We start from the raw sequence: 17662 nt of genomic DNA, 5'->3' as shown, positions 1-17662 counted from the left end.
AATTGAAAGTAATCAGAAAATAAATTGAAAATAATAAAATTGGTATACTAAATGCCAAATTCAGTTAGGAAATTTTCATTTTCATTTATACATGACAAGAAAAACAATTCTCATTGACAGCATAATAGCAAATCCTAAATGCTTTCAAAATTGAGGGAAGAAACTCCATAAAGAAAAAACAGTTTTTACAATTGTACACATACTTGTAAGACAATTTTGCTCAGATATGAGTGATTTTCTTCCTCTCTAGATTATTTTTTGTTCCACCTAAATTCATAAAATGATACTATATACTTTTACAGAGATGCAACTGAGTCCTGGGGACAGAGGCACAATGTTTATCTACATTTTCACAGAGTGGATTCTCTGACCCACTCGTCTCAGGGCCCCCATCACCTCCCTGTTTCTTAGGCTGTAGATGATAGGGTTGAGCAACAGGGTGAGGATCATGTAGAAAACAGCCAGAGCCTTGTCCTCTGTTGGCGATCGGAGGGATATTGGGCGTAGGTAGGTGTAAGCAAAGGGAGCATAGTAGAAAGTCACCACGGTGAGGTGGGTGCCACAGGTTAAATAGGCCTTCTTCCTGCCTTCTGCTGAGTGCATGCAGTAGACAGCAAGGAGAACCCTATCATAGGAACAGGCAATAACAATAAAAGGAAAGACAAGAAAGAGGGTGGTGCTCACAAACACTGTGCACTTATAAACCCAGGTGTCCATGCAGGCCAGAGTCAACATGGCTGGGACATCACAGAAGAAATGATTAATGGCCCTCGATCGGCAATAATGGATGTAGAGTGCATATGCAGTGTGGGCACAGGAGTTGATCGAGCCTATTATCCAAGATCCTGTTATCATCAGCACACACACTCTTTTGCTCATATGGACGCGATAGTGGAGAGGAAAGCAAATAGCCAGATAACGATTGTAGGCCATAGATGTCAGGAGCAGTGCTTCTGCAACTCCTAACATCAAGAAGAAGAAACTCTGAATCCCACATCTGATGAAGGAGATGGACTTGTTTCCAAACAGAAACCCAGAAGCCATCTTGGGGACAATGGTGGAGATGTAGTTGATGTCAATGAGGGAGAGCTCACTAAGTAAGAAATACATGGGTGTGTGGAGGTGGGCATCCAGGATGATGAGGAAGATCATGGATTGGTTGCCAATTAGAGCCATTAGAAAAATGAGAACTATGAGAATGAAGAGGAAAAGGCCAATTCTTGATGGTGGGAACAGCCCCAATAAGATGAAATCAGTTGATGTCTGATTATAATACTCCATGGGGTATTCATATGATATTTCCTAAGGAGAGAGAAGAGTAAGCCGGTTAAGTCCAGTATTCCCCTTTATTCTCAGGGAATATGTCCCATGAATCTGAGTGTTTGCCTGAAACTGGAGATAGGACTGAACTCGACATACACTGTTTTTTCCTATGCCTATGTATTCTATACATACATATTCTTATACATACATACATGATAAAATTGAATCTATAAATTTTGCATTATAAGAGATTAACAATAACTAATAATAAAATAGAATAATTAAAACAATAAACTGTTATGAAAGTTATGTGAATGAGGTCTCTCTCTCTCTCTCTCAAATATCCCATTGTACTATACTCATTCTTCTTTTTCTTGTGATGATGAGAGATGCTAAAGTCCCTAGATGATGAAATAAAATCAGGTAAATAATTTATGCATTGTGTTGTAGTTTTCCGCTGCTACCAAACACCAATTTAAAACTTACAAATTGTTTATAGCTGCAATTTTTCTGTGTAATATTTTCAAGTCATAGTTGATTGTAGGTAACCAAATCCATGGAAAGCAAAATAGTGAAGAAGAGGGCTACATTATAGAATATTAAGCCAATTTTTTAAAATTTCTTATTTTAGACTGTGAATTATTCATAAAATTTTATAGCTCTTAAGTGAAGAAGCTCTTATCTATTTTGAAAAATAAAATATTTTTTCTTTTCCAGTGATTAATATTTGCTAAGGCAAATATCTATAACCAAATTTTCAATAAATATGTAAGTTTATAAGAATAAAACATTTCTATTACAACTTCAGAGGGATATGAATGTTTTAATGAGTGACAAAAATTCAGATATCATCAAAGTCAGATGTTATACTCAAAACATATGCATATAAAGACAATGTAAATTCATGCATTATAGATCCACATTATAAATAATTTAACATTACCCTTAAGAGAGAATTGCTCTTCCATATTTACTCTTTAAGACATACCCCTAAAACTACAGAAGCCTATCACTCATCTTCAGGAAATATATTTGCTTTTTAAGTGGTCTTTGCACAACAATGTCAAGTTAAACTTCCTTCAAGTTGGGTATCGTTTGATTCTTCTATTTAGAAAGTTTGTGTGAATCTTTATTGCCAAGGACCTCTTACACAAAGTTCTATTAATTCATACTCTTAATTTTCAATGTTCACCACAATCCATCTTCTTTTACCTCCTCAAACAATTTCAGAATATTCTAGTAAAATCAGACCCTTTACCTGAATAGGTGTGTATCAATGTCATGTTCATTTTAGCTTCCATGTCTCTGATCAAGCTCTCCCCAGATAGGATGTGCATCCTGTCTCATTGGTTCTCTCATTCTTAGATAACATCATACAGTGCCTTTTGGATCCTTCAGAAGAAGTAATTTGGATAGAGAAATGGTATGTCATGTAATGGAGAAAAGGGAAATAGCATGCTGAGAGCCTTCTGGATAGAGACGTGTAGGAGAATTCAACTCCAGATAAAAGATATCAGTGGACAATTTTGCCCAGTATACTTAAAATGCCTGTAGTGTTTTGCTCTTAAATATGATTCTAGAGTCAAAGGTCACCAGACTTTGAAGAAAGTATGACATCAAAGAGTAAGGTCCACACAGTGTGCATACAGAAATATGCACACACAAACATGTACACTCACACACACTCACACACATATGTACACTGAGTTAAAATTATCAGAAAAATGTATAAAGACAATGGTTTTCTTGAATTAATAATTCATATCTTCCTAGAAGAATGAGTTGCTATGAAAACCACAAAATGAATATCATTAGCTTTATAAAGGAAATGACAGGTAACAATAAAGGACTCTTGGAGATTAAAAATATAATAATTTATAAAATATTAAAGGAAAGTTTCAAAATACAATGGGGAAAATATATCAGAAGGAAAATAAAACAGACACAACCCATGAAAATGTTGACATTCACGAACGATAGGAAAACTAGAGAATTAATACACAAGGACCAACATATGTTTATAAGCATTCCTAGAAATGTATATAGCAGAATAATAATGAAGTATATATTATAAAATTAATTTTCTCAGAACTGAAATATATGAGCTACCATTCAAACAGCATGCAATATGTACAAAATATAGACAAGAAATATTTTATTGAGAATATATTTTCATGAACATTCTAAGTCTTCTTGAAAATGTTTTTTAAAATTGTCATTATCACAGATAAAGACAAAACTCTAAAATCTTCTTGAGAGAAATAATATTAATAAGGAGAAAAATATGTATGCATATTAATAAAATCAGGTTTGCAATAATTAATATTTTTTTCTATTTTAGCAATAAAGTCTAAAAAATGAAAGGATGCTATTAACAACTCCCCTTAGATATACAGTGGAATGTAACTGTGTTGAGAGAATGGGAGAAGAGTAAGGAGTGTGGAGGATGGGATATGGGGAGGAGCCCTGCTGCCATTGACACTGGCCCTAGTCATGTGGCAAGGAATGGTATTTGGGATATAGAAATCAAGCACTAGATGACAACAAAGTGTTAAAAATACATGGGAAAATACAGGGAAACACTGATAAAATAATTTGAAGTCATACCTTCTGGGGTCAAGAAGATTTGATCATGAGATTAAGATTTTACCCTGTAGGGTGTTGACATGTCTACTCATTACTTGTATAAAACATTAAAGCAATATAAAAATTATGTCGCAATTAAGAATTTAACTCACAGCCACATCATACTCAATAATAAAAGACTGAAAGTTTTTCATCTAAGATTTGGTCAAGATAGAGATGCTCACTTTCACTACTTTTTTTCAACATATGTTGGAAGTTTAGCCAAATCAATTAGAAAAGAAAAGACATAAAGCGTATTCTAATTTAGAAGGAATAATTAAAGGTATTTATATTTGCGTGTGTCACAAACATATATGCAGAAAATTTTAGGATTCTAAGCACAAATTTCTGTTGGAGATAATAAACAAAACTGGCAAAATTGCAGGAAACAATATCAATAGCAACCACAAAAACCAGTTTCATTTCTTTACACTAACAACAAACAATTTGAAAAGGAGACTGTGAAAACAACTTTATTTACAATAGCATCAAAAAGGAATAAAATGTTTACTAATAAACTTTACCGAGAAAGTGAAGGAATTTTACATTGAAAATGACAAAATATTTGATAAGAGCAAATAAAGAAGACACAAATAAATGAAAATGTTTTATTCCTTTGTTCAGTTTAACAAAAGAATAAAACTGAACTCAACTGAAACTGAAATATAATAAAGGACTTGAATAAGCATTTCTCCAAAGAAGATATCTAAATGGATAATCAGCACATGAAAAGAACTCAGCATCAGTGATCATTAGGGAAATACAAATCAAAACTGCATTTCACATTCATTAGGAAAGCTTTTATCAAATAAGTGAAATAATGTTTTACAAGGTTGTGAAGAAATTATTAATAGAAACACTGTGCATTACTGGTGGTAATGTGAAATCATACAGCCATTGTGGAAATTGGTACAGGTGCTTCTTAACTTACAATAGGGTTATGTGCTGATAAACACATCATAAGTTGAAAGTATTGTAAGTCAAAGTACATTTCATCCTCTAATAAACTCAACATAAAGTCAAAAAGATCATAAGCCAAGATGCTCCTTTAATTACAATGTCCTGATAAACCTATTGTTAAGTCAAAAAAATAGTCAATTAATCATACATCAAGGACTGTCTGTATAGTTATTCCTTAAAAAAATTTGGCATAGAATTAATATATGATCCAGCAATTACACTTCTGAATGTGGACCCAAAAGCAATGAAAGCAGACACTTAACCACATTTGCATACCCATTTCATAGCAGCATTATTACAATAGCCAAAAGCAGAAAAACCTGAAGTGTCCTTCCACACATGAATCAATAAACAAAATATGGTATGTACATACAAAGGAATATTACTCAGTTTTAAAGAGGAAAGTCATTTTGACACATTGCCACATGGATGATGAATCTTGAGGACATTGCACGAAGTGGAATAAGCCAGTCACAAAAGGACAAATATTGTATCAATTCACTTTTATGAAGTATCCAGCATAGTCAAATTTGTAGAGACAGAGAGTGGAATGATGGAGGCCAGGGGCTTGGGGAAGGGACACAGAGGGAGTAATTATTTATTTATTTATTAATTTTTTGAGACAGAGTCTCAACCTGTTGCCTGGGCTAGAGTGCCATGGCATCAGCCTAGCTCACAGCAACCTCAAATTCCTGGGCTCAAGCAATCCTTCTGCCTCAGCCTCCCCAGTTGCTGGGACTACAGGCATGCACCAGTATGCCCGGTTAATTTTTTCTATATATATTTTTAGTTGTTTGGCTAATTTCTTTCTATTTTTAGTAGAGATGTGGTCTTGCTCTTGCTCAGGCTGGTCTCAAACTTCTGACCTCAAGCAATCCTCCCACCTCAGCCTCCCAGAATGCTAGGAGTACAGTTGTTAGCCACAGCGCCCAGTCTAGGAGTAATTATTTAATGGCAACAAAATTTTCACTGGGGATTATGAAAATATTCTGGAGATGCAGAATGGTAATGGTCACACAGCAACATAAATTCACTTAACACCACAGAACTGTGCACTTCACAATTGTTAAAGTGATACATTTTATCTCATGTGCAGTTACCCTAATGTAAAGGTAAAAAAAAAAAACAAAACATTGAAATATGCAAAACTATTACATATTTGTATTTCCAAACACATTTTATGAAAATTAAAAGAAAGAAAAAATAATTTGAAGTTATTAAAATAAAACTCTATATAGGTGTGAAATGGTTCAAAAAATATATAAAAATTTTTAAGCACAAATATGCTTACTTTAATCTTTAAAACTTACTCTTTCCTGTGTTTCTATTTAAAGTTAAAAATTAGATACTGAAAAATGACACATTTTATTGATTCATGTATTTATAGAATGTATAGGTTATTTTCAAATATAGTCTTATTATCACAAGGATGAATAACTGACTTGCAGAGGTTTGACGACCGACAGTGACCCAGAAATAGAGTTGGGAACCAAGTAGGATGTCCTCTCAAGTCTAGATAATGCAATTTTCCACTGAAGCACAGATTTTTCCCCCTGTATTCTCCTCAGCTCCTTAGAAAAGGTCATCCTCAGCTCCTTAAAAGAAGCTGGTCACATGTGAATCTGCATGTCTATAATAAGAATTATCTAACATTGCCATCAGTTATCTAAAATCTCAGTCAGTGACATAGAGGAATGTCCTACGGAGTCTAGACAGGATAGCTCTCCACAGTATCCTTGGATGGAGTCCTAGAGAAGATTCTCTCTCCTCCTTTCCACAGCAGTTTTAACTGAAGGAGACACCTAGTACATTGTGGTTTATAATATTTTACTCACTTAGGAATAACTAATCTTATTTAATATTCAAAAAATATTTATTTTCAATTGTTGAGAAGGGCATAAAGTTGAAGAACCATAAATTTCCAATGGTATAAAGAAGTCTAGAATGTACAGTGAATATTTGCTTGTGTGTATATGTGTTTCTAAATTATATACTTCCAAGAGATTCTACAGGGGTGCATCAGCATTAACAGATAGATAGATATCTAAGTACATACACAGATATTTTTATGGATAGATAGAATCTGATTACAAAAATATAGCCCTTGAATGTTGTTTTAGAATGAGGATGGGCTTATTCTGCTTCATTGTACAAGTTCACTGCAAACAATCTAGATTTAAAAGTAGATATGCTTCTAGCTCTTTCTGGATATGTAAACCTTTGTTGATGAATTTAATTCTCTGACCCTATATTTTATAATTAGGACAGAGGTCAGGGCACATGGGTTATTGCAAGCTATTAACATCTATGAGATAATACATGGTGAACACCTATTACATGACTGGGCATAGACATTACTGAAGAGTAGCTCCAGATTTCAGCGTCCTCATCATTATCATTGTTACCCCATCAATATAGTTGCTATCACTTGTCATCTACTATGATTGTACAATAATATAGTTTTCAAGCTGTTTCCACATACTATGCCCATTTTATTCTCACAAAAATTCTACCTGGTTCTAATGTAAATATTACTACTATTTCACTAGAAGTTTACCTGTGTACAGGAAGTAAAAAATAAATACATTGTAAAAGTTAACACTACAATTTGTCACAAACTGGGTGTAAAAACAAAATCTGGATAACTATAACAAAGCCACTAATCATATGGTTACCTGAATCATTTCCAGAAGATGTCCTTTAATTGTAAAAAACACATTATTGCTCCACAGACTGGTAATTTTAACCATTCTTGTTTTGTCCTTACTTTAAGACTCATTTGATATTTTCATATAAAAATATCACTAGTAGTTTCCAGGTATTTAAATAGAAAGAGTGCATCCATGTAAGGTAAGATAGACAGCAGGAAGCAGCAATAAGATTATAAGGGGCATCATATAATCACTCATCACTCATGGCAAAATGAACAAAACAAAGGAAACAAAGAAAACACAGCAAAGTAGGAAATACGGAATGTTGCCTTCTGCAAGTCTTCATTGTGAATTTTTTCTTACTTTCCAATTTATACTTTCTTTAATTTTTTTTTATTTCAGCATATTACGGAGATATAAATGTTAGGTTATTATATTGCCCTTGCTCCACCTGAGTTAGAGCTTCAAGTGTACCCATTCCCCAGATGGCGCATACCACACCCATTAGGTGTGAATATTCCCATCCCCTCTGACCCCCTCCCATCTGCCCAATGCCCAATGAATGTTATTACTGTATGTGCACTTAAGTGGTGTTAACACCAATTTCATGCTGAGTACATGTGGTACTTGTTTTACCATTCTTGGGATACTTCACTTAGTAGAATGGGTTCCAGCTCTATCCAGGATAATACAAGAGGTATTAGATCACCATTGTTTTTTGCGGCTGAGTAGAACTCCATGGTATATATATACATCATAGTTTATTAATCTACTCATGTATTGATGGACACTTGGGTCTTCGTTGTGAATTTGGATACTTGAGTTTCACATGAGCCCATCAAAAGCATAGTCTATTTTGTGGCTGTATCTCTTTTATTGACCATAATCTCCCTTTCCGTCCAGAGAACACATTTATGAATTAGCTCCAGAACCATTTTCTCCTGTCTTTACTTCACACTCCAGGATTTCTGCTCAACAGTGCTGTGAAAACACTTGTCCTCCAATTTCACTTCCAATCTATTTAAGAAACAAAGTTATCTCAGGCACTAGACAAAGAGTATCTCCTTCAGTGTGAACAATAAAAGTAAAAAATATAAATAGAATGAGTACCTTTTACTGACTCTACATTTTCAAAAACTTACTGCCTTGGTTAGCTCACTGCAATCCTATGGTCATCACTTGAAGAAAGTCATTTTTCTGAGTAAATTTCCTGAATATATTTAAACATATGGAAATATCCACAACTTGTACCTACACTTGAGAGTTGAGAGATCTTCTTGGAGACACAACAGCAACCATGATACCAGCATTTTTTATCTGGACAGTGACTTTAATGACTGTTTTGCTGGTATTCACATGGGGAATGTCCTTTGAGACTTGGACAGTCTAGACTAAATCATTAATAACATAGGATGGCCTCAGGCCAAGGTTGATGAATGAGTTCTGATAATGTATTATGTGTTTCAAGATGTGTAAAGGGTCAATTCAGTGGGGAAAGAAATAAAAATACTTATTCAGATTATCCCAATATTATTGTGTCTCTAATATTTTATTAAATGCTGTATTTTATGTTGCTATTCTATACATGCACAGTAACATGTCTGCACGTATTAATATAAAAAAATTATTTCTCCTATAGCAATTTGAGTTCAAATGCATACATAAATTTCCTTTCCAGCTCAGTTTATATTGGCAGTAAGCTTTAGTACATTACAACGGAATGAGGTTAATTTAATAAAAACATAAATAGAAATTACTAAAATTTCAATAATCACAGCCTTGTAGTATAGTTTGAAGTCTGGCAAAGTAATACATCCGATTTTGTTTTTATTGCTTGAACTTGTTTTCCCTAAATGGGGTCTTCTCTGGTTCCATACAAGCATAAAATTATTTTTTCTATATCTGATAAAAATGATGTTGGTAATTTTATATGGATTGCATTCAATCTGTAGATCACTTTCGGTAGTATAGACATTTTAACAATGTTGATTCTTCCGATCCACAAGCATGGTATGGTTTTCCACCTATTTACATGCTCTGCGATTTCCTTCCTCAGTGTTCGTACGTCTCCCTATGGAGGTCCTGTACCTCCTTAGTTAAATATATTCCTAGGTATTTTATTTTCTTTGTTGCTATTTTGAAGGGTATTGAGTCCTTATTTTGGTTATCTGTTTCACTGTTATTGGCATATATGAATGCCTCTGATTTGTGTGTATTGATTTTATATCCCGAGACTTTACTGAATTCGTTGATCAATTCCAAGGGTCTCTTGGTTGAATCCTTGGGGTTTTCCAGATATAACATCATATCATCAGCAAAGAGTGAGAGTTTGATCTCTTTTTTCCCTATTTAGACTCCCTTGTTTCTCCTTTCTTGCCTGATAGCTCTCACAAGGAGTTCCAATACTATGTTGAAAAGTAATGGGGACAGTGGGCAGCCTTGTCTGGTTCCAGTTCGAAGTGGAAATGCTTTCAATTTTTGCCCATTGAGTATGATGTTGGCTGTGGGCTTGTCACATATGGCTTGAGTCATTTTTAGGTAGGACCCGTCTATACCTATTTTGTTAAGTGTTCTTATCATAAAAGGGTGTTGAATTTTGTCAAATAATTTTCTGCATCTATTGAGAAGATAATATGGTCTATTTTTGCTTCTATTTATGTGGTGCATTACATTTATAGATTTGCATATGTTAAATCATCCCTCCATCACTGGGATGAAGCCCATTTGGTTGTGATGGATTATTTTCTTGATAAGTGCTTGTATTCGATTTGCTATGATTTTATTGAGAATTTTTGCATCTATATTCATAAGGGATATTAGTTTGTAGTTTTCTTTTTTGGTTGCATCCTTTCCTGGTTTTGGTATCAAAGCTATGTTGGCATCATAAAATGTGTTGGGGAGAATTCAATCCTTCTCGATGTTGGAGAATAGTCTATGTAGGATGGGCACCAGTTGTTCTTTGTAGGTGTGGTAAAATTCGGGTGTGAAACCATCTGGAACAGGGCTTTTCTTTTTGGGAAGGTTTTTTATTGCTGTTTCTATTTCAGATCTAGATATTAGTATATTTAGGAATTCTATTTCTTCCTGGTTGAGCCTGGGAAGGCTGTGTATTTCTAAAAATTTGCCCATTTCCTCCACATTTTCCACTTTGTGTGCATAAAGATTTTTGCAGAATTCATAGATGATATCATGTGGCATCAGTTGTGAGTTCTCCTTTCATGTTCCTGTTGGAGGTTATTAAAGATTCTTCTTTTCTGCTCTTGGTTAGTCTAGCCAGAGGTGTGTCTGTTTTGTTTATCTTTTCAAAGAACCAACTTTTTATTTTATTAATCTCCCTTATGGTTTGTTTGTTGTCCTTTTCATTCAGTTCTGGTTTGATCTTAATAATTTCTCTCCTTCTGCTGGGTTTGGGGTCAGTGTGTTCTTCTTTCTCCAGCTCTTTGAATCTATTCATTAGGTTGTCTATTTGTGAGTTTTCTGTCTTTTTCATATAGGCATTTATGGAAATAAATTTTCCTCTCAGGACTGCTTTAGCTGTGTCCCACAGATTTTGATAAGTTGTGTCTCCTTTGTCATTTAACTCAAAGACGCTTTTGATTTCTGTCTTGATTTCTTCATTTTTAAAATAGTCGTTCAGGAGAAGGTTGTTTAGCTTCTATGTCTTTGAGTAGGAATGAGAATTTCTGTTAGGGTTCATTGTTACTTTTATTCTACTGTGATCTGAGAAGATGCATGGTATAATTTCTATTTTTTTTAATTTTTTAAGACATCCTTTATGTCCTAGGATATGGTCAATTTTAGAGAATGTCCTATGAGTTGATGAGAAGGAAGTATATTCAGTGGTATTTGGGTAAAATGTCCTGTAGATGTCAGTCAGGCCCATTTGTTCTAGCATTCTATTTAAGTCCATTATTTCTTTGTTTGTTTTCTGTTTGGAGGATCTGTCCTGTACTGTCAGTGGGGTGTTAAAGTCTCCAGCTATTATAGTATTGTTATCTATTATTTGGTTCAGATCAAGTAGGGTTAGCTTTATGAATCTGGGTGCACCTAATGTGGGTGCATATATATTAAGTATAGTTATGTCTTCTTGTTGAACTGTACCCTTCACCAGTACATAGTAATCTTTATCTCTTGTGTAGTTTTACATTTGTGGGTCTTTCTTGTGCTGGTCCATGTGTAACTCTGTTTTGAGTACTTCTTGGACAGCTGGTCTTGTCTTGGTGAATTCTCTGAGTTTTTGTTTATCTGAGAATGTCTTAATTTCTCCTTCATATATAAAACTTCACTTAGCTGGGTACAGGATTCTAGGCTGGGCATTATTCTGTTTCAGAAGAAGTGAGAATGGGGCCCCAATGTCTTCTTGCTTGTAAGGTTTCAGTTGAGAAATCTGGCATAATTCGGATGGGCTTTCCTTTGTATGTTACTTGTTTATTTCTCCTTACAGCTCGAAGACGGGCCTCTTTAGTGGATATCCACCAAAGGCAAGCCCTTGAATTATGATCTATCAGATGGTCAAAACTAACCTGCAGTACTGAGTCAACAATCTGTCCCCTTTTGCTTAGTTCCAAGGTCCCACAGTTTCAAGCTAGTCATATAGGGAAAGCATCTTTTCTCCTTTGTCTCTGCCTTCAATGGCTGAGTCTGTCCTGTCAGGCTGGGAGAGGGGTATTGGCTGAGACTGCCACAGGTCTCAGCCCAGAAAATGTCTTCTCTCAGTTCCCCCCTCCTCCAAGGGTGGGGGCTTCCCTGACAGAGGGGAAGATAAGCCACCAGAGTAGGGGATGAGCACTTCCTGTGGCCACCAGGGTTCTCAACTGAGGAAGTAGCTACTCTACTTACTCTGCACCTCCCAGGGCAGGGTTTGTCTATTTGGTACAAAGTACACACCGCAGGCCTGCTGGAGAAGCCCTGCCCAAGGACACCGAGTGTCTCAGACAAGAGAGTGGCCTTCCTCATTACTCAGCCTTTCCAGAGGTGTGATCTGTTCCTTCTGCACCAATAACCACAGTGGCTGAGTCAAAGCAAAGGGGTGGTGGTGATCCCGCCCTGAGTCTTGACTCAAAAAGTGACCTCTTTCAGTACACCCCCCTTCCGGGTGTGGGCCTGTCCCTTTGGTGTGAAACGCAGACAGTTAGGTGGAACAGAGGGCCACCTGAGACTTCCTGGTGACTCGGCCAAGAAAGCAGTTTCTCCTATTTTTCCACTCCTCAGGGGTGGGGTTTGATCTGCTGGTGGGAAAAGGCCAGTGGCTTGGTTAGGTGAGGAATGCTCAGAAGGCAGCATTTTTTGTTACTCCCCTCCTTCAAGAGTGGGGTCTACTCTTCCCAGTAGGGACAGGAGCTTCCTTGAGTCTGTTGCCAGAGCAACATGCCACAGCATTTTTAGGCTATGGACTCCCAAAATGGCGGCTTCCCACCCCACAGAGAATAAACACTGGAGGCGACTGCTAGGTGGGTAGCAGGTGCTGAGTTTGGCATGCTGTCCTCTAAGAGATGCCTGCTGAGGCCACTGCTTCCCTAACACATTGACTCATGACTGTTCAGTAGGAGAGATCTATACTCTCTCCCACCCTGCAACAGCCAAATCTTTGGTGGTTTCCAAGGGCAGAGGCTCCTTTTTGGTGTTCACCTCCCTTGTTCTGGTCCTGGCAGCCTCTGGAAGCAAGAATCCTGTCTCAAAGCTCCCTCCTGCGGACCTGGGAAGTGTCCACTCAGACTCGTCCCTCCCCTCCCCAATGCAAAATCAGCATAGTGCACTGGAGAGTTCAAAATATTTCCTGCTCCTGTCTCTACTCCACACAGCCTGTTGGCCCATGCTACAACTTTGCACTGACTTCAGGCATGTCCCCGCCTAAGTGGATATGGAGGTTGGTGGAGGAAGAGTCATCCTCCTGTGGGTCAGTTCACACTGTCTCAGCTGGCCAACAGGGTGGCTGTCCCACACTCTATTCCCTATTGTATGTCTCGCACTCTCTAGACTTTGCGGTCAATTCTCTGATTAACATTTTTTTTTCAGTGCTGCTTGTCCCATGCTGTTTCTCTGCAGATTGATGATGCTGATCCTGTGGGAAAGTGATCCACTCACATGTAGCTGTCTGCATTCTTCACCTCCTACTCTGGGAGCAGAGAGCCAGGAGATGACCACTAGTCCACCATTTTCCAACCCCCCTCTATCTTCTTTCTGACAGTTACTAGAAACTCTATTGCCCCCAATTTAGTGGAAAATATATAAACTTTATTTTCATGGGAATAAAGTAACACAAAGAAAAACAAAATTGATGTCTTGGAATATATGGCTATTATGTTAAGTCTCAAGTTTTACAAAACCTTCCAGATCCATTTTTGTTCTGTCCTCTAGGCATGGAATACCATTTTACTTAATGGCTGTATCGTGGAAAGTTGACACAGATCTAGTGCTTAGACTGTAAGGCAGAAAGTGTGTCAACATTTTCACAGAGCAGTGTCTCTGTATCACTCACCTCAGGGCCCCCATCACCTCTTTGTTTCTCAGGCTGTAGATGATGGGGTTGAAATGATCTATTGAAGTGATTATGCAGTCTTTGTCCTTGGTTCTTTTTATGTGGTGAGTCATATTTATTGATTTGTGTACGTTAAACCATCCTATGTCCCTGCAATGAAACCCACTTGATCATGGTGGACGATATTTTTGATGTTCTGTTGAATTCAGTTTGCTGGTATTTTGATGAAGATTTTTGCATTGATGTTCATAAGGTATATTTGTCTGTAGTTTCCTTTTTTTGTTGTGTCCTTTCCTGGCCTTGGTATCAGGAAGATACTGGCCTCAAAGAATGAGTTAAAGAGTATTCCCTTCTTCTTGATGCTATAGAATAGTGTCTGTAGATAGGTGCCAGTTCTTGGTAGGTCAGGAAAAATTTGGCTATGAATCCCCCTGATTCAGGGCTTTGTTCTTGTTGTTGTTGCTGGGATTTTTTTTTTATTACTGCTTCAATCTCATTAGCCATTATTGGTTTGTTCAGACTTTTTATTTCTTTCTAATTCAGACATGGAAGGTTGTGTGTTTCCAAGAATTTGTCTGTTCCTGTAGGTTTCATAGTTTGTGTAGAGGTTTTCTTAGTATTCATGGAAGATATTTTGTGCTTCTGGAGTATCAGTTGTAATGTCCCCTTTTTAATTTCTGACTGAGGTTATTTGAGTCCTTTCTCTACTATCTCTGCTTAATATAGCTAGTGGTCTATTGATTTTGTTTATGTTTTCAAAGGACCAAATTTTTTTTCATTGATCCTTTGGGGTTTTTTTGTTTGTTTGTTTGATTTTTGTTTGTTTTCATTTCACATAGTTCTGCTCTGTGCTTTGTTATTTCTTTTCTTCTGCTGGATTTGGATGTGGGTTTGTTCTTCTTTTTCTAGTTCATTGAGATGTGACAGTAGTTTGTTAATTTGTGATATTTTTGGCTGTTTGATGTAGACATTTGGAGCTATGAATTTTCCCCATAGGGCTTTTAATGTATCCCACAGATTTTGAAAGCTTGTATCCTCTTTGTTATTCAGTTCAAGAATCTTTTCATAATCATCTTAATTTCAAAATTGACTTATGGACCATGAAGCAGCAGGTTGCTTAATTTCCATAACTTTGTGTAGATTTGGATATTTTTCTTGGAATTGAGTTTTAGTTTTATTCTACTGTGATCTGAGAAGATACATGGCATGATTTTAATTCTTTTTGAATTCGCTGAGATTTGTTTTGTGGCCTACGATATGATCATCCTTTGAAAATGTCCCATACGCTGATGAGAAAAAAAATGTATATTCGGTAGTTATTGGGTAGAATTTTTTGCAAATGTCTGTTATTTCCGTTTGTTCTATAGTCCTCTTTAAGTTTAATATTTATTCATTTTCTGCTTCAGTGATCTGTCCCGTTCTCTCAGTGAAATGTTGAAGTCTCTGACTATTAAGATGCTACTGTATATCTCTTTGCTTAGATCCAGAAAAATTTGCTTTATGAAACTGGTAGCTACTGTGTTAGGTATGTATATATTTAGGATTGTTATGTCTTCTTATTGAATTGCTCTCTTTACCATTATATAATTTTTCTTATCATTGTTGATTTAAAGTCTATTTTATCTGATATGAGAATGGCTTAAATTTGGTTTCCATTTGTGAGGAATATTTTTTCCATCCCATTACTTTCGGTGTGTGTGAGTCCTTCTGGTTTAGGTTTAGGTGTGTTTCTTGGAGACAGAAAATATTTGGGTTGTGTTTTTTCATCCATTCAGCTTGTCTAGGTCTTTCAAGTAGGGCATTCAGAAAACTCATGCTGAGTGGTCGTATTGATATATGGGATGTTGTTCTGTTCAACATTTTGGATGATACTTTATTGTTTTGTTTGCCCTCTTGTGCTATTTTTATATGATCTGTGAGCTATAACATTTGGCTGTTTAAAGATGCTAAATGTCTTCTTGATAACAATTACTTGAAAATTATCATTATCACTTCTAAAAATAAGATCATAAAAGCTCTTTGAGACAAACTGTAGCAATAATAATGAGAAGTAATATATGCAGTAATGGCAACTAAAATAGCATCAGGTTTTTCAATATTATTTTTTCATATATATTACTAATATTTTAGAAGCTAAAACAATACTGTCAACTCATCTCCCAAGAAGTAAAGTGGGATGTACTATGTTGAGAGGAAGGGAAGAGGAGAAAAAATAATCTATATTTGTCCCCCACACAAATTACAGTCAGTATTTGGGTTGTAGGAGACAAGCATTAGAAGATAAGTGTATAATTCAAAATATTAGAAATACAGAGAAAAATGGTGAAGTAATTTGAAACATTTGCCTTGAGTGTCAGGAGGAAGTGGTTACGGGGCAAGGTTGCTGATGCCATGTTTATGTATTACTTGAATAAATATTAAGGTGATATAAAAATTATTAAACAGTTGATAATTTGCATATACTCAACTTATTGCATATATGAATCTATAAATATATCATAAGGGACCTGTGGCAGTGTCCTGAGCTTAATGGAGCAATTAATCCTTGTTTACTGTACAGAGGCCTTGTTTTGGCCATTGACAAATTGCAGAGAGAAAGTGAGTAGAGCAATTTTTTTCATAAATTGGCATATGGATTCACCATGAGAAGAGCATACTAGACTAATATCACAGTATGTAACTGACATGAATAGTTTAAAATGTTGACAAGCTTGTAAACACAACATTTGTAGCTAACAGTGAAATTAAAACTGTGATGGCCCCTATCATTTGCACGCTATCTCAGTTTAATAATGAGGAAAAATCAGCACAGAACTTATATAATGAATGGCATACCAGATGTGTTCCTTAATGACATGTCTCATGACTGACAGTGCACCGTGGCTTTGATTCTCAGTTTCATTATTCTTATGTGTCAATAACTTGGCCGGGCGCGGTGGCTCACGCCTGTAATCCTAGCACTCTGGGAGGCCGAGGCGGGTGGATCGCTCGAGGTCAGGAGTTCAAGACCAGCCTGAGCAAGAGTGAGACCCCATCTCTACTAAAAATAGAAGGAAATTATCTGGCCAACTAAAAAACATATATAGAAAAAATTAGCCGGGCATGGTGGCGCATGCCGGTAGTCCCAGCTACTCGGGAGGCTGAGGCAGGAGGATCGCTTGAGCCCAGGAGTTTGAGGTTGCTGTGAGCTAGGCTGACGCCACGGCACTCACTCTAGCCCGGGCAACAGAGTGAGACTCTGTCTCAAAAAAAAAAAAAAAATAATAAATAACCTATCATATGATATCACTTAAAGAGATATTGTGTCTAGGAGGGAGAAAAGATGGTGGAGTGAAGGTAATCTCCTTGATTTGAGCTTCCAGAAAGAAAGAAATAAATCTCCACCTGCTACAATGTGAGTGAATCACTCACCCCCAAGAGCAGTGGTGTGAATCCACACAGAATCAGCTCAGGACATAAAAAGCAAGAAAAAGATAAGGTAAACATGGGATAAGATCGTGAAAATCTGGACAGTGCGGGACAGACAATACAGAGTAGAGCATGGGACGGCTGTGCCCGCCCCACAGGTACTGAGGTGGGATCAGTCCCACAGAAGAACATCTTTCTTCCCCACTGGCCTGCATACCGACTCAGTCAGGGATCTGCCTGAATTCGGTGCAAAATCACCATGGGAGACTTAAGGCTC

General features: G+C 36.5%; 1 protein-coding gene across 1 annotated transcript; it reads right to left on the bottom strand.

The window, feature by feature from the left end:
* Positions 1 to 342: 342 nt before the first annotated feature.
* LOC123649135 (olfactory receptor 2L8-like) lies at positions 343 to 1281 on the bottom strand. The gene has a single exon (XM_045567054.1). It carries the CDS (start codon positions 1279 to 1281, stop codon positions 343 to 345), a length of 939 nt encoding a protein of 312 aa, XP_045423010.1.
* Between the last annotated feature and the right edge of the window lie 16381 nt (positions 1282 to 17662).

The sequence above is a fragment of the Lemur catta genome, chromosome 13, assembly GCF_020740605.2.
Source record: "Lemur catta isolate mLemCat1 chromosome 13, mLemCat1.pri, whole genome shotgun sequence".
Lineage (NCBI taxonomy): Eukaryota > Metazoa > Chordata > Mammalia > Primates > Lemuridae > Lemur > Lemur catta.
This window is presented reverse-complemented; position numbering and strand designations above follow the sequence as displayed.